Source organism: Canis lupus, chromosome 2 (assembly GCF_003254725.2).
Source record: "Canis lupus dingo isolate Sandy chromosome 2, ASM325472v2, whole genome shotgun sequence".
NCBI classification, from domain to species: Eukaryota; Metazoa; Chordata; class Mammalia; order Carnivora; family Canidae; genus Canis; species Canis lupus.
This window is the reverse complement of record NC_064244.1, coordinates 80,716,733-80,734,575: the sequence shown is the minus strand read 5'-3', so window position 1 is coordinate 80,734,575 and position 17,843 is coordinate 80,716,733. Positions and strand designations below refer to the sequence as shown.

General features: G+C 49.5%; 1 protein-coding gene and 1 long non-coding RNA gene across 8 annotated transcripts in view; one reads left to right on the top strand and one right to left on the bottom strand.

Annotated features, from left to right (window-relative positions):
- The window catches only part of FHAD1 (forkhead associated phosphopeptide binding domain 1), a 122,366-nt gene that overhangs the window by 64,085 nt on the left and 40,438 nt on the right, over nt 1-17,843 (top strand). For all 7 annotated transcript variants that reach the window (XM_049106984.1, XM_049106990.1, XM_049106982.1 and 4 more), the window contains 6 exons: nt 2,273-2,356; nt 3,109-3,261; nt 4,217-4,412; nt 14,180-14,250; nt 15,804-15,956; nt 17,549-17,656. In XM_049106984.1, the coding sequence (XP_048962941.1) occupies nt 2,273-2,356; nt 3,109-3,261; nt 4,217-4,412; nt 14,180-14,250; nt 15,804-15,956; nt 17,549-17,656 (765 nt within the window). The remainder of the gene's footprint in view (nt 1-2,272; nt 2,357-3,108; nt 3,262-4,216; nt 4,413-14,179; nt 14,251-15,803; nt 15,957-17,548; nt 17,657-17,843) is intronic.
- Nucleotides 1,111-17,843, bottom strand: part of LOC125754575 (uncharacterized) — a 32,280-nt gene continuing 15,547 nt past the window's right edge. Inside the window, exon 2 of the long non-coding RNA XR_007409201.1 lies at nt 1,111-4,554. This is a non-coding gene — a long non-coding RNA (uncharacterized LOC125754575). The remainder of the gene's footprint in view (nt 4,555-17,843) is intronic.

Genomic DNA, 17,843 nt, shown 5'->3' with positions numbered 1-17,843 from the left:
ACCCCATGATGTTTCTGGGACTTTCTCCCTCACACTTTTTTGTCCTGACATTTACCATGATCTTGCATCCCCTGTCTGCCAGCAGATGTCACAGTCAGTGTCCTTAAGGAAAGAAAGTAAGGGGAAACCAGAATGTCAAAGTGCTCGCTAGATGGGGAAGAGTCTGGGCAGGCCGGTGGGCAGGCTCCGACAGGCTGGCCTGGGCACGCCACTGCCCTAACGCTCTGGCCCCAGATGGCCCAGTGGCCCTTCCTCTGGTGTGCGGCACGGATGTGAGGGCCAGGATGTGCCAACAAGACTTCGCCAAAGGCCAAGGGAAAGCCAACTGGACGCCGGGGTGGAGGCCCCGACCCTCCAGGATATGGCTCCAGGGCAGCCTGCCTTGGACTTCTCCTGGGGGGCCCCCTCCTGGCAGCCACGTCTCCAGGGGGCCCAAGAACATTCTCTGTGTATATATGTCTGTGCTTCTGCTCTCCTGGGAAGGGGGGCCCACCAGGTTGCTCACTGGATTCTCAGAAAGGTCTGTGCACCCGGACCAGCCCGTCCCCTTTCTGTGCCCTGCAGCCCCCAACACACCCTTGATTGAAGGCATGATCTGTGTCACTTGCCCAAGTCCCAACATCCAGGTTACAGTGGAGTTTAGGAGAGAAGCCTCCCGGGAGGACCCCCCCGCAAGACACTGAGATTCCTCCGGGTATGGACCCAAGAGACAGAGGGTGGGCCCCATCTCTGCTACTTCCCCATCCCAGCCCCTTATTTCCAGGGCCCTGCTCCCTGCCTGAGACTCCGCCCCTCGCCAGGCAAGTGGCTCCAGGACTGAGCCATGAGCCAGGAGGACTGTCCCCTCCCCCGCCAGCAGTGCTGTGGGAGGCCTCCGGGGGGATGTGGGGCCGTCATTCACAGGGCATTCTCTGCGTGACCTCTTCCTGGGCTTGTTGGGACCCCTCTCCTTGGCCATGGATCCAGAGGATGGCCTGGAGTGCCTCAGCCCCCCCACCCCTGCCCCTGTCTACTTTGAGCAGGCTGATTGCTGGGGTGTCCTTAGGAGCTCACCATTCCACTCTTTGGTTCCCAGAACTCCACCGTAGCAAGTAAACCCTGCATGTCAGGACCCTTTGACTTTTTATTTTATTTTATTTATTCATAAGAGACAGAGAGAGAGAGAGCAAGAGAGACAGAGACACAGGCAGAGGGAGAAGCAGGCTCCATGCAGGGAGCCTGATGTGGGACTCGATCCCGGGTCTCCAGGATCACACCCTGGGCTGAAGGTGACGCTAAACTGCTGAGCCACCAGGGCTGCCCAGACTCTTTGACTTTTGAGTTGATTTGGTGGCACCTATGATCCCTTTGGGGCTCTGTTTTATTTTATTTTATTTTTTTTAATTTTTTTTTTTATTTTTGTTTTTGTTTTGTTTTGTTTTGTTTTGTTTTGTATGTTCAGGTCTCTGTTTCAGAGTCCATGACCATGTTTTGTCAGTAAACCAAAAACCCAGGCCACGTTGGTAAATTGTCAGAGCAAGCTGGGCTTCCCGGCCCATCCCTGCTGCGGGCACTGGGCACCTTAGAGCTGTGCCTCCGTGTGCCCTGGCCTAATCCAACCGCGCCATCTCGTCGGCTGTAATCTGAAAACACTGGCACCAAGCAGGCACCCAGGAAAAGCTGGCTGAACCAAAGCGGGGCGCCCGGGGCTGGCAGATGCCCGCATATGAGCATCGATGAATATGTACTGAGCACCTCCTCTGCCCGGCTCTGAACCAGGCTCTGGGGACCCAAAGGCCCCCAACACAGCGTTCAGGACACGTATGGTCGGAGGCCCAGGCTGGCAGACGGGAGCACGCTGTCCTCTCGCCAGACACCCGAGCTGATGACACCATTTACTTGGGCTGACAGCCTCAATATTTATCTCACAGTCTGGGGCCGACTTCCCAATTATGGAAGAGCGCTCCCGGCCCCAGACTTCCCACTGGATAATTGGCAGCCAGTGGCTCGTCTGAGGGCGCGAGCGGCGTGCGTGCCGACCACGGGTGCCCGTCGGGTTCGGCGGGCAGACCTGAAAGGTAATTAGAACCTGCTGTTGTGTGCTCGGCTGCCGGGCCCTTCCAGGAAGAGCTCAAGACGCCCGCGAGCCGTACTGACCATTGGAGGCCGCGGCCCCCTGCCTCCTGGCCCCTGGCACTGCCGGCCACCCCAGCCCCGGCTGCCCCCACTCACTGTCGCCTTCCCTTTTTTTTTTTTTTTTTTTTTTTTTTTGTCGCCTTCCCTTTGTGTGTAGCTGGAGCATTTCAGAAGTCAAGTCATCAAGGCCACCTACGGACGAGTGAAGCCGTTCCTGGACAAGCCCGTCACCGATCAACAGGTTTTTCTTGCTTCCTCCCTTCCTCCCTCGGGGACCTGGGCCTCCAGACACTGGGAGCATATGCGCCTGTGTTTTGTTGGTGGTACATATTTTTCACACTGTTGCTACACCATAAAGATTTGTTTTGATTTTATGGGATTTCCTGGCTTTTAAAGTAAAAGCCAGTTAAATTCCCTTGAAATGTTTCTGTGAAAATCAAATTAAACCACTCAGGCCTATTTCTGGTCGCCAGACACACACATTTACCCCCTCGCTGGCACCTTAGAAGTAGGGGGGAGTGGGGCCGCCTGTCCCCAGACGCTGCGTTCTCACTTCTTCCTTCTGAAGAGAAGAGATGGTGATGGGGGTGGACTCCCGGCCATAATGATCGCCTTGTCGTTCTGATTTTCTTTCTAACCCTCTGTTCCACGCATGTGTAAGAAAACACACCATGGGCTGCTCTTGTCAGCTGTGGACACTGACCTTCTTTCTACCTATGAGTCCACAGCATCAGGCTCCGCGTGACAAATCACGGTGCAGGAGAATCTAGAGCAAACTCATGACAACATTACAGACCTTTGGCTCTGAAAAGCCATCTCAGACCCTGGGAGACCTGTCCCGGGGACAGGACCGATGTCCTCCTCCAGAGCCGTCACCAAGACACGTCAGGGCCTCCCCGTTCACCTGCAGAACCTGGGAGCTTGAACTCGCGCTCCTGGTCCCTTCCCAGAGCCACCCTGGTGTGCAAATCTCTCTTTCCTTTTTCTCACCAGCTAATAGAGAAGATCACCCAGGTCACTGAGGACAACATCAACTTTCAGCAGAAAAGATGGACCCTGCAGAAGGAGACTCAGCTCAGCAATTCTAAACAGGAGGAAATCACAGAGAACATCGAGAAGCTGAAGACATCTCTAGACAACTGCCAGGTGCCCTCTTCCTCGGCTTTTCACAAATCTCATTCTTGTGCTGCTTGTTTGGGAAATTTCCCCAGCGTTTGTGGAGCAGGTTGGGCAGAAATGCTCTGCTCCTTTTTCATCCTTTTCTCCTGGAGAAATCTGTTTGGGAGCAGAAAACAAAGAGCCTCAAAAAATGCCTCCCAGGTGAACTTGGTGCGGCCACGGAAAAGATGCATGATGCACCCCTGCTACTGACCTGGGGAGGCCCCGGGCCCCAGCAAAAAACAAATCAATAATAAATAAGTCCCCCGTTATTTTCAGAGGAACATCCCTGCTCTTTATTTGCATTATTTTCTGGCCCAGCAGTGGAAAGGCTATTGTTTTGAGCTCTTTGGGGTTTTTGTTTTTTTGGGTGTGTTTTTGTTTTTGTTTTTTTGTTGTTGTTAGGGGTTTTTTTTGCCTCTTTTGCTTCTGACTCCGGAGGAGACGGACCCAGAAGTCTGCCTGAACCCCACGGCTCCCACACCAGTATGGAGCCTCCCCAAGCAGGCAGCTGCTTCTGCTTTCTCTAGAAATAAGCAGCTACTATTTGGGGAGCTTGTGCAAACGCTGGCTTGTCAGCACTCTTTCAAATCAGGAAACCCCGCTTTCTGACCAGCTGATGTGTTGATCTCAACAGGAATTTTGATGAACAGAAGTAGCCAGATTTGGTTCTCCTTTCAGCCAATTGTCCTTGGCAGTTTGGCTTTGGAATTGCAGATACCTAAAAGTGGGGTCTCTTCGACCACCAAAGGCTGCATTAGAGTGCCAAAAAAGCAAAAGCTGCCAAAACGGGGGGGGGGGGGGGGGGGGGGGGAGGAGGTAAATGAAACTGAGCCGTCCGAGTGCGGCCAACATGCGGCGCTGCCTGTCTCATGGCCAAGTCAAGAGCGCTGCTGCTTCTGGGCCCAGCGTCTGGGCTCCTCATGATCTCGTGTCTTTCCAGGCCTGCATGAAAAAGTCTTGCGGTAGCAAGGACCTGAAGAAGGAGGTGGACCTGCTTCAGAACCTTCAGGTGAGCCCACCTGTTTCAGGGCTCCAGAAGGTGGCGCTGGACATCCTGCACCTGTCGCTGTCCTGGCTGGAGGAAACGGAGCGTCTCCTCCGGGACGTGGGCATCCAGCTCTCCAGCTCTGACACAGGTTAATGGCACTTTTTTCTCACGTAGTTGCATGACTCTAAAATGTCGCGTTGAATCTTATCACGATGGGACATCTGTTGAGGAAGGCTTCTTAGCTATATGGCCAAGTGGCCCTTCTCCAGACTTTGAGAAGTGATTTTTTCCTTGGGGGAGGAAAAAAAAAAGTGAGACATGATTACTGAAGGAAAATGAGACGTGACACAAGCAAAAGGAAATTAAGTCGGGATTATGCTAAATCCTATCTCTCAGAAGCGACTACCATTATGTATCTATTAGACTGTTTTTAGAGCAGTTTTAGGTTCATAGAAAAACTGAGAGGAAAGTACTGTACAGAGACTTCCCGTGTGCCCCCTGCCCCCCATATGCCCAATCCCCCCCCATTATCAGCGCCCCCCACCAGAGTGGTACGTGTGTTACAGTTGGTGAATCTACAGGGATGCATCATTCCCAGAGACCATGCTTCACATCGGGGCTCACTCTCGGCGTTGTACACTCTGTGGGTTTGGACAAAGGTGTCACGACCTGGATCCACCATTATAGTATCACACAGGATAGTTTCATTGCCCTAAAAATCCTCTGCTTGCTATCTATTCATCCCTCCCCCAACCTCCAGCTCCCCCAGCCGCTGACCTCTCTACTGCCTCTATGGTTTTGCCTCTTCTAGAACGTCATGCAGCTGGAATCCTACAACTCTCCAGATTGGCTTCTTTCACTTAGTAATATGCATTTAAGTTCCTTCTCATGTCTTTTCATGACTTGATAACTCACTTCTTTTTAGCACTGACTAGTTGTCTGGACGGACCATAGTTTATCTATCCATCCACCTGGTGAAAGGACATCCTGGTAGCTTCCAAGTTTTGGCAATTATGAGTAAAGCCATCATCACCATCTGTGTGCAGATTTTTCTGTGGATATAAGTTTTCAACTCCTTTGGGTAAATACCAGGGAGTAGGATTGCTAGAGCATGTAGTAAGGGCATGCATGGTTTTAAAAGAAACCACCAAACTGTCCTCCAAAGAGCCTGCACCATTTTGCATTCCCACCAGCAATGTGTGAGGGTTCCTCTTGCTCCACATCCTTTGCCAGCAGGTGATGTTGTCACTACTGTTTATTTCGGGCATAACTTCCACAGCATTTTCCCATGGAAATAGATGTATGATTCTTACTCTCTCTCTGCCTCAGTTTCCTTACCTGTAAAATGAGGATAATAAGGAGTACCTACCCCTTAAGGTTGTCGGGAGGATTAAAATGCATTGGTATATGTGAAGTACTTAGAATAGTATCTGGCACAGAATAGGCACTACTTATACATTTAATTTTTTTAAATTTTTTTGTCACGGGCGTTTAAGTTGTTTCCAGTTTCCCATACTTAGAGATAATGCTGAAATGAATGGTACAGAACATATACCAATTCATCTTATATTTATCACCTTAGAGGTGGAGGGAGTTAAACCACTTTCATTCAACAGATTTATTGCATGCCTACTAGATCAGCTCTGTGCAGGGTAGAGATGTAGCGAGGTCAGAAACAGGTGGAATTCAGGTGGAGGGTGTATGGGTGTCTTGCTTAGCCTCTTGCTTTTATCATGATATTTGTCATGATAAAATATTGAGGGGGAAATAGGCACTATTGCTGCCCTCATAGACCTTGTGGTCTTAGGGAGGGGAGGGTGGGCATTAATTGGAAAATCACTCACACCTAAAACATTAAAGGTGACAAGTGCTACAAAGGAGAAGTGCAGGACTCTAATCTGGTTAGGGAGGGCAGGGCATCGTCAGGATACACAGGAGTTATTTGTCAGAGGAGAGGGGAGGAGAGGGGAGGGGAGAGAATTCTGGGTGAAGAGAGCTGTGTACCAAGATGGGAGCATAAGAACACAAGGCACTGAAAAAAATAGGGGTGGGAGGTGGGACAGGGCTGGCAGGAAAGGTCAGCAGGGGATGTGCCATGTGGGCTTGTAGGGCTCTGATAAGAAGCTCTGCTTTATCCTAAGCGCATTGAGAACCCAATGAAAGATTTTAAGCAGGGAACTGATGGACAGGTTTGCTTTAGGAGATAATCCTCTTGACTGTGAGTGGAAAATATACTGGAAAATGGCCATCATGGAGCACCAGGGAACCAGCTAGGAGGCTGTCACAAGAGATGATAGTGGCTCCAGGGCAAGGGTAGGATACAGAGGGAGAGAAGTTTCTCAGGCATTTAAGAGGTAAATCAACAGGCCTCAGTGGTGGAATTGGATACGATTGGAAGGGAAGTGACATAGAGAAAGGGTTCTAGAGACCTCCAGGTTTCTGGCTTGTGTAAAAGAACAGACAATTCTTCCTCACTAAAATCCAGAGTAAGGAACGTTGCATGAAGACCAGGTTTGAAGGAAGTGCTTGTGAGACATTCAAGATGAGGTGCCAAGGATGCAGCCGCCACCTTGTATGTCTAGTCTGGGAAACAGATGTTAATGGTGTATCTCTAGAACCCAGAAAAGCATATGCCACATAGTGGGTGCTTAATAACTGTGGGTGGATGAGTGGATGAATGGATGGATGGACAGATTGATAGGTAGATGGATGAATGGTTGGATGGGAGATAAATGGAGGATGGATGGGTGGATGAGTGGATGGATTGATAGGTAGATGGATGAATCATTGGATGGGAGATGAGTGGGGGATGGATGGGTGGATGGATGGATGGATAAAGCCATAGGTGTGAATGGTATCAGAAAAAAAGTATATGAGGAAGAGAGCTGAGGGCCACACCTTCAGGAACTCTGACATTTTGAAGATTATTGCTATGCCTTGCCAAGTCACCCTTCATAGAGGCCGCATGAATTTGACATTCTTAGAGCAATAAATGAGAATAAAGGAGTGATTTTCAACTCTGATGATTCAACATCCCCAGCCATGATGTCTCCAAAGTAGTCCCAAAGGTGGTATAAAGTTCTTTGAAAAGAAGGCAAAAGCAAAAAACACGATTAACTTCTATAATGCCTGCCCCTCACATTATAGCACAGAGAAGAGGATAGTTGGTCTTCTCCTGACCACCCAATGGCTCCCCAGTCCCAGTGGTACTGTTGTAATCTTGGCAGTCCTGAGCAAACATGAAATCAGGTAAAACATGGATCACAGTACTAACTGTTCTTCAAGAAGTAAGGAACTAGCATCTCTATCCTAATAATAGTGGGGCCAAGTTATGTGTGTGCCATCCCCTCCCCATGACCAAGACCATTTTAGTGCTTGTAGCTTATGTCCATAAATCTAGACATATACTTTATTATAAAGCGATGTGGATTAATTATAGAGTTGAGTGTCAGGACAGCAATTCCAGAAAATCATTTCAGGCAACATTTCTCAAACCTGCCATCTCAAGTGCACAGCCACTTCTACACCAACATGTGCTATGGATCTAGAAAAATGGGGTAGAGAATGCAGTGTTCCCAAAACACATTTCTCCTTTTTTGCTGTCCTGGCTCACATCTAACATCTTTTGGAATAATGCTCTACAGAACACCTGTGGGGGAAACACAGACTGTATTCTGTGATTACAACTACTTGGTTCTGAGAAGTTAGAGAAAAAGCATGGAGAGTTATAACAGAAAGGTCAATGAGTAGGGTTCATCCTTCATTCATCTGGCAGAGGTTGACAGTAAAGGCATTTTCTCTTCCAGTACAAGCGGTATTATGGCAAGGTCCCAAAAGACTAAAAGAAAGGAATGAGTTGAACAATTCCCTGTATTCTCTGTGTTAGGTACTACAGTACCTCATTCCTAGCACAAAACCGTCCACACACAGCCATGGTAATGGTAGTGAGGATGGTGAAGATGGTGAGGATGATGAGGATGATGAGGATGGTGGGAGTGAGAATAAGTGAGGATGATGATGGTGATATGACTATGATGGTGATGGTGGTGGTGGTGGTGGTGGTGGTGGTGGTGATGGTGTGATGATGATTATGATGTTGGTGAGAATTGTGGTGATGAAGATGATGATGGGGATGAGGATGGGGATGGTGAGGATGATGATGATGGTAGTAAGAGGATAATGGTGATGAGTATGACAGTCATGGTGATGATCACATGGTGATGGTGGTAATGGTGAGGGGGATGATGATGGTGAAGGTGCTAATGGCGACGATGGTGGTTGTCATTCATTGCTGAGCATTTCTATTCTAGATGCTATTCCAAGCATTTCCATACATTATCGCACTTCATCCTCACAACAACTCTGTGAGGCAGGTACAATTATCCTCATTTTAGAAATGAAGAAACTGGCTCAAAAACTACTTTTGTGAGTACTCCAGCATGACAAGGAGATGCAAAGTACTTCATATCACTGAGGCCAGCAGGGGGGTCCCCAGTCATTCAGCGCCAACCACAAACACTCCTAAAGGCCTTCTGTGTTCCCAGTTCATGAGAGAAGGTTAGGAACCATAGTTTACTTAGCTCCTCCTGGGAACTTATCACTGTGTTAGATGTTTTATGTGCGTTGTATTCTTTTATCCTCCCATATCGGAATAAACGAGGTACTATTATTTTCTTTCTTTTTCAGGTAAGGAAACTGAGTCTCAATGCATTAAGAAACTTGCTCAAGGTCATACAACTGGTACCTGGTAAGGTCAGGAGTCAAACGAGTCATTGTGATCCTAATGCCTGTGGTTTTTCTGGGACCCCACACTCTTTCTGAAGATCCAGAGAGGTACCAGGTACGTGCCCAACTCCTAAAGGACATACTCTGTCATCAACTTAGCAGAGAGAGAGCTAAGAGCACTCGCTCCCCAAGGTGAGCCGCCTCTCCCATGCACACCATGAGCCATGCCCAAGGAAGGCCCATGTGCGTCACACAGCAGAATGCTTCTGAGCGTGGGCTTTGGAGACCAGCTGCCAGAGTTTGAATCTCAACTGTGCACTTACTAGTTGTAGGAGCAGGTTACTTGACTTCTCTGTGCCCCTGTTTACCTGTTCATAAAATGGGGCTAAGATCCCACAGGGATGTTGTGAGGATTAAACACTAAGATGCATGCACCGATCATGGAGCCGGGGCCACCGTAAGCCTCAACAAATGGGAGCTGCCATCATCACCAGCCCGAAGTACTTGTTGACCTAATTTGACCTAAATGTGGGTCAGATAGGTACACGCACGGGCAGTGCAGCTTGATTTATTTACACCAAGGTAACTTGACCCGCAGCCTCTGCCCCTTTTTCATTTGGCAGCAAACAGGATTTTCTCAGCCACAAGCACTCAGTTGGGTTGAACCCAAAGGAGCCCTTTGCAGGCCTCCTTCCTAGATTCGTGACAATGGGCCAAGTGTCCCAACAGCCACATGGTACAGCTGGGATTCAGTTCAGATCCCTCTGCCCTCCAAGCCCCTGCTCTTAACTACCATCACCACCTGCCTTTCCCATCACTGTCCTAAGAGGTAAAGCACACCTAACAAGCTAGGTTTGTAAATCCTGAAATAAACCCTCCGGGGGAATGCAGGTCAAGTAATGTAAGGGGAACTATTTGAAGCATTGTTGGCTAGCATCCTAAGGGACCCAGAAGGTTGATGTTGCCACTAAAGACCTGAGTGGTGAAAGATTTGCTGTGTGGTCCAGCTGGGAAGATGTGAAAAGTCTAAAGAGGGACCTTCAAAGTTATTCCCCACTCCTCCTGCCTGGCTTCTCGGCTTCTTTTGATAAAGGAAAGAAAGGACTCTACTTTTTTTTCTTGCAAAGTCAGTTGTTTGTGTCTATTTCTGCAAGACTTTGTTACAAATAAAAGGCTTCCCTGCATGCACAGAAAATCACTCTTTCTCAGATATCCAAAAGATGCAGCATTTTGAAATGAAAAAAGGAAGTTGTGATACAATACGCATAGTTGCTCCCATTTCGAAGAATCGGTATCCAACCGAAAGAAAAATCTGAAGAAAAAGACATGCAAGTGTGGGGAGCGTTATCCAGTGTGGTGGGATCGCGTAGGACCTTTGCTTTCACTTGGTGGCTCATCAGCTATTTGCTGCAGCCCTACTGTGTGCCGGCCAGGGAGCGAGAGCAGTGAACACCGCCCGTGTCACGGATGTCTGTAATGTTTGGGTTTGTGTAAGAGACACATATAACTTTTGTAACCAGAAATATAATGAAGAATTGCTTCTTCTTCTCGAGAAGAGAGAAATCCCACTATGATTACGGCTCCTGGTGGAACCCAGACAGGTGACCACACACCCCCTCTTCCCCTTCAACATCCTTTTTTTTTTTTTTTAAGATTTATTTATTTATTTATTCAGAGAGAGAGAGAGAGAGAGGCAGAGACACAGGCAGAGGGAGAAGCAGGCTCCATGCAGGGAGCCCGACGTGGGACTCCATCCCAGGTCTCCAGGATCACGCCCCGGGCTGCAGGCGATGCTAAACCGCTGCACCACCAGGGCTGCCCACCTTCAACATCCTTGAGTCCTTCCTCTCCCTAATCCTCTCTGCATCCTACTCATGCTTTGATCCTTCCCCTCAGGTTCCTGGGTCACATGTTGCATCCCACTCTAACCACCCAAATCCCTGTGCTCCTATAGCTCATGCCAACATCACCCAGGATGTTGGGTGGGAGTCTCCCCCGACCCCTGCCATCTCGATGTTCTCACAGAGCACCTCCCCTGATACACCCTTCACATTTGCCACCCCAGCCTTTACTCACAAGCCTCCAGTCACTCGAAACAGAATGACAGACCCGGGGCTGGATTCTGACCCTACCACTTGCCAGTTCTGCAGCTCGACCTTGCTGAGTTTCTGTGGCCTCACCTACTGATGCAAACACATTTCCTTGCTGGGTTGTTTATAAGGATTAGAAACTATCACGTGTAAACCTCCTGGCACGGTGCCTGGCACACAGCAGGTACTTAATACTTGATAGCTATTATTATAATATTACTGTTCTATTCTTGCATGCTGGAAATTCGCAGAAAGCTGCACTGCCAGGGATCAAGGCCCCAGGCATGAACATATTCAGCTCTCTTCCTTTCTCTGCCTCCCTACCATCTTTCCTCCCTCCAAATCCCCCTCCAAATCCCCAGTCTTCTCACTGCTTTCTCCAGATGCAGCTCTTCCCTCCCTGTGTGTCCCCTTCCCTGTCCCTCCTGGGGGGAACCTGTGCACAGAGTCCAGAAGAACGACTTCCCCCTCTGGCCTCCACAGCCTTTCCCTCCCTCTTATTCCTCCCCTTCCCATCAAACACGCGTCTCAGGATGGCGGTTCTTCCCTGGAACCTGCTGCTGCTTTAGCTCTCTTTCTCCTCCGGACACTCCTGTCCCACCGATGACCTTGAGGAAGCGTTAGACCCTCTGTCTTCATTGCAAACTTCCTGCTGTGGCGCTGCCTCCTTGCTTTGCCCCCGCATGCATCTGACCCAGGCCTCCTGCCCTGGCGGGCCCGCCATCCCTCCCCAGCCCGTGTTCTCTCACCCAACGCCCTCGGATCTCTTCCTGGAAACACCCTCACCCCTTGGCTCTCCTGCGCCTGGCACACCGGCCTGGCTCCTGACCCTCTCCATTCGTTTTCAGCAGCCCCTTTCACTATTCCTGCCCCTGCGAGAAGGTTTCCTCCAGGGCAGCCCTCCGTCCTCCCCTCTCTCCTGTCTCCTTTCTCATGAAGAAAGTCTCCATCCGGGCAATCCAACAGCCACTCCCAGGGCAGCAATGGCCAAGGGGACATCCCCACATGCTGTGCTGCTGGGAACGGTGGTACAGATTTGGTGCCACCTAAGGCAGCAGGTGGCACCGTGGCCAGGACCACGTCCACCAGGAAGAAGGCTGCTGTCTCCTAATCTCACGAAGACCTGGGTGGGCCGGGCTGTTCCTGCTCCCTGCCGACCACCCTTCCTTCGAGTCCTCCCAGTACCTCAAAGCTTGGCAGCTCCTCCCTTCTCGCCAGCCCCCACACCACCCAACCCGTCTCCTCTGTCTGACGGTGGGGCCACCATCCTACCCTGAAAAACAGCTTTTTCTCCCTCTTCTTTTTATCCCCATTTCTCCCACCCTGGTATAGAACATGGGCACTGAAGACCCGGACGTCCGTGGGCTCTCAGCCCCTAACTTGGAAGAAGGGATTTGGCCCACACCTGCCAATGTCTGGAGATACTTTGGTCTCCACACCCCACGGTGTGCAGGATGGCCGCCCCAGCAAGGAATTGCCTAGCACAGCCCGTCAGTACAGCTGCAGTTAGGAAACCCTGCTAGTTCCTCCCAGCTATTTGTCTAGGAGGAAGAAAAGAAAAGAGAAGAGAAGAGAAGAGAAGAGAAGAGAAGAGAAGAGAAGAGAAGAGAAGAGAAGAAGAGAAGAGAAAAAAGAAAAGGCAAAACACAAAACAGTCTGCATCAAGCCAGTCCAGTGCTCCATCAGCCACTGAAGTCGCAGTGACCCAGATGCTGGAGTCACACTGACTTGACCCCCAGGCCTGGCTCGGCTGATTGCCAGGCTCACTGGGCTGCCATGTGTCTCAGGGCCCAGCTGCCTCACCTGTCAAACGGGGCGGTGAGCAGGTGATACGGGGGGCGATGCCTTGATTGCCTGGCAGAGAGCCGGGCACGCAGCACATGCTCAGTGTACTTCAGGGATGTTTCCATCAAGTTTACGCTCTTTTTAGGCTACTGTTCCAGCCCTGCCATGAACTGACCCACCTCCCGCCCCCTGCCTCCCATCACCTGTGCAGCCAGTGAAGCACGGCACCCTGGCCGGATATGCGCTGCCCCCCAGCTCCCTTCCTGCCCCCACCCCTGTGTTCGCTCCCTGGGGCTGCTGCAACAAGTACCACAAGCACAGAGCCTCAACACTACACATTTATTGTCCCACAGTCCTGGAAGCCAAAAGCCTGAAATCAGCTTCCCTGCACTCAAGTCAGGGTGTCAATGGGACTGAGTCCCCCTGAAGGCTCCAGGGAAGGCTTGATTTCTTAGCCTTTCCAGTCCCTAGAAAGGAATTCCTCACATTCCCTGGCTTGTGGCCCCTTCCTCCATCTGCAGAGCCAGCAGCACAGCATCTTCCAGCCTCTGCTGCTCTCACATCCCCTGTCCTCCATCTTCCTGTGTGATTGTACTGAGTCCCCCCAATATCCCAGGATGATCCCCCCATTGCAAGATCCTTAACTTGATGAAGGATCACCTTAACCAGCAAAGTTCCTTCTGCCCCGTAAGGTGACATTCACAGGCTGCAGAGACTAGGACCTGGATATCTTTGGGGGCCAACCTGTAGCCTGCTGGGCCGCATCTTCCATTCAGAAATGCCCTGCCCTCCGACTCTGAGCTCTACGTACCCAGCAGTCCCCACACCTGGTGACTCCTCGGCCAAGTAGCCTCCTGTGATCGCTCCAGGCACATGATCGCTCCTCCTCTGAGATTCTCACACCTCCACACCCCATCAGCCGTCACTTAGACGCCACATGAGCCACTGCGTGTTTCCTGCCAGGCAGTTAGACCCTGTCTCTCGGACTGAACCTTGAGGAATGGCTTTGTAGCATCCCCTCGCCTCCCCCCTCCCCCAAAGCACTCAGCTCATGGCTTTGCACACAGTGGACATTGAGTCAAGAGAGGGTGCTCTGTGGATGGGTTTTATTTTCCATCTTCAAAAAGAAACTAGATTGAGGCTGACTAACCATTTTAAAAACACACATTGGGTGGCAGCTCATGTCTTCTTGATGGAGGGCGGGGGGCAGTGTTGCCCGCGTCCACCTGTGAGCGAGCTCTGTTACGACGTGGTTCAGAAAGCAAAGGAGGCGAATTGAATTGAGACTTACCTTCTTCTTGCTTTTCTTTTCAAGGACTGTCCTTGTATCTGGAATATCTCCTGGTATATTATAAAAAAATTACAAGCCAAACCCAGGAACTTCAGGTAATATTTTCAGTCTGAAAGTTATTTCAGCTCCTCGTTGGCATTTATATAGCACTGTGCATTTTAGCCCTGGTCTTTCCCTGTTAACTAGTCAGTCCACATTCTCCCATGACGTGACGTGATATCTCCGTTTGACACAAAAGGACTCAGATACGGTGGCTAAGATCTCCCAGGAGGGCAAGGGCAAAGACAGGATGCTTGCTTCCTTCTGTCAAAATTATCAGAAAATGTAAATGCCATCAGATCTGGAAAACCGTACTTATTAAAAACACAGTGGAAGCAGCACAGCTAGCCGCATGCAGGAAGCACAATGACCAAAAAGTCACAAATGTCCACATCGTACAGGCAAGTGATCCTTAGGGAATGCACCACTCTGGTAGCTGGTGCCATAACAATGCTTTGTAATAAACACCTACAAAACTTTAGCGGCATTCCACAATTATTATTCGCTGGGGTCAGCTGCTAGGTGGGTACGCCAACCTGGACAGGCTTGCCCAAGTGTCTGGGTGTTGGCTGGCCCTTGATTGGTCTGGGTTGGCCTCTGCTGGAGCAGCTCTACTCTGCTCCACCTGTCTCTCATCCTCCTACAGGCCAGCCTGGGCATGTTCCCATGGTGATGCAGAGATGTAAAAAAAAGCGCAATCATGGAATGCTTTTCAATTCTCTGCTGTGTTATGTCCCTTAACATCCCACTGGCCAGAGTAGATCACGTGGCTGAGGTCAGTGTCAGGGCAGCATATGGCTGGGCCCTGCCAAGTACATGGCCAAAGACATGGATAGAGAAAGGGTGAGGTATTGGGACCAAAGGGCCAGATGGCAAATATTTTAGGCTTCCAGGTCATACAGCCTCTGTCACACCTACTTAGCGCTGCTGCTGTGGAGTAAAAACAGCCATTGACAATACATGAATGAATGAGCATGATGGGAGTAGCTCTGTTCCAACAGAACTTTATTTATAAAAATTGGCAGTGAACCAGATTCAGCCTGTAGACAGTACCTTGTCGACCCCTCATCTAGTCCATGCTCCTTATTTCACAGATATGGACATCAAACCTCAGAGGCTAGGTGACCGTTCCAAGGTCACACAGCTAGCTGATGAAAGAATCAAGACAAAAGCTCAGGCCTTCTGACCCTAGCTCGTCGCTTTTTCTCTTCCACTCAGCAAATAATAACTCATAATTCTAGCTGCCATTTACTGAGCACCTGCTATGTGCTAAGCGCTGTGCCAAAAGCTTTCCGTCACGACCTCACTTAATCCTTACTCTGAGAGGCAGACACTGTTATTACTCTCATTTTCTAAATGAAGGAGCATCTAGAAAGAAGTAGAGCTGAAATTCTATCTAGATCGAGAGTCCGAGTTCTTAACCACTCTGCTGTTTCACTACCAGCAACTAGGCTAAGCATAGCTTTTCCGTGTTTTTAAGAAAGTTTTGGGCAAACCCTTGGCTGTCCACCTAAAGGTAAAGAACAATGTAAAAAGAGAAATGTTGAAATGACTCCTTAATTCGTCCTGTCCCCCTCATCAGCTTCAGTTCTCCTTCCTCTGGTTTCAGATCAAGATCCACAGCTCTCAGGAAACCCAGCAGTCTTTTATGCAAGAGAAGTTGCAGGAGCATCTGGCAGAGAAGGAGAAGCTGAATGAGGATAGGCTGCAGCAAGAGGAGAAGCTGAAAGCCAAAATCAAGAAGCTGATGGAAGAGAAGGCGGTAAGGCCGTCCCTGTCATTTTCTTTACTCCTGGAAACTGATGGAATGGCCTTTGCTGAGGGCATGTACTTGGGGGGAGAAATCTGAGTGACTCCTTGTTCGATGCTATGGAAGTAAATTAATTAAATAGGTGAATGATGCTGGAGGATTAAGGCGAAGCTTGAATTCTAAAACTTATAGTGAAATCAACTTGAAACGTCAAGGTTATTGAAATTCCTGGAACTGGTATCTTATAGCTTAGATGCCACAGTCGATTTCCCAAGTTTGAGTCATTACTCAGTCCTGGTTTGCAACCCACAGACTATCTCTAAGTGCATGAAAGACCAACTTCACAGCATTTCCATCTTCCACTCTTTATTCATATCATAGGGAAAAAATGGCCAAGATTGCTACTTATTTTCCTAAACACCAAGCCAATTAGAAGATTCTCTTTCTGAAATAATAAAGTAAATCTTTTTTTTTTTTTTTTTAGAGAGAGATTATGATTGGGGAAGGGAGAGGGCCAGAGGGAGAGGCTGACTTCCCACTGTGCAGGGAGCCCGATGCAGGGCTCGGTCTCAGGACCCTGGGATCATGACCTGCGCTGAAGGCAGACACTTAACCCACTGAGCCACCCAGGCATTCGGTGGGGGGTCCCAGGTTGAAATCAGTCTGCCTTAAACCCTAAGACACCATCACCCCCAGCCTTTCTAAAAATACATGTGTCAAAACTCACTAATTAACTCCTTCTCATGAATCCTGACTCATGTGAGGACTACTTGAATAGTAAGAAATTCTAGGTTCTTTTATCAAGCTAATCCTTTTCTATTATGAACCGTTGACAACATGTACTTGACTTGTGCACACACTAATGGTTTAGATCAGGCTCAGCAAACTTTTTCCATAAAGAGCCACATAGTATGTATCTTCAGTTTTGTGAGCCGCATTGCTCTCCTGTGACTGCTCAGCTCGGCTGTGTGGTGCAAAGGCAGTCAGTCATACACAATCTGCAAACAGTGAGCAAGGAAGCGTTCCAATAAAACTTTACAAAATGCAGAGAGCAAAAAAAAAAAAAATTTAAAAAAAAATGCAGAGAGCAGGCCAGGTTTGGCTGATAGGCCAGAGTTTGCCAACCCCTGGTTTAGAAAGCAGACTCTGGAGTCAAATGGACCAGGGTTCGAATCTCTGCTTGTGTGATTTGCTGGTAAATTTGGCCGATTCCTTAATCCCCCTAAGTCCCTCTAAGTGCTCTATGAAGTGGAGATCACAGAAGAAATGACTGACCCTTATTAATGAATGGTGATCACATGCCAAGTGGCTCATGTCCAGCCTCCCGTCTGCCCCTCACATTCTCCCAGGGCAGGAAGCACTATTACTATCCTCATTGTACAGAGAGGGAGACTGAGGCTTCTTTCCCAAAATCGTGCACCCAGAAAGGACCAACCTGGGGCTCTGAGCTGAGCCTGCCCACTCCAGATCCCTTGCTCCTAGCTGCCCACAGTCTCCCCCGTGGGGTTGTTGGAGCAAAGAGCTAGCCCGTGCAGTGGCTGGCATGGAGTCCAGATTCCTGCCATGGCAACTATACCTATTAAACAACAGTCATTGACTTTCAGGCTTTGGAGGAAAGCATCACTGAAGAGAAAAACAGAGCAAAAGAAGCATTAGAAGAAGAACAGAAGAGAATCCAAGAGCTGGAGAATCGCTTAGCCTGCCAAAAGAAGGTAGGCAGCTGGGGGAGACAGAGTCAGCCTGAGCCCAAATCAAGGTCACTCACCCAGGAAGGACCCACCTGGGCTCTGGGCTGAGCCTGTCCGCTCTGGATCCTTGTTCCTAGCTGCCGGCGGCCTCCCCCGTGGGGCTGTGGCGAGCAGCAAAGAGCTGCCCGTGCAGTTCCTGGCACAGAGTCCA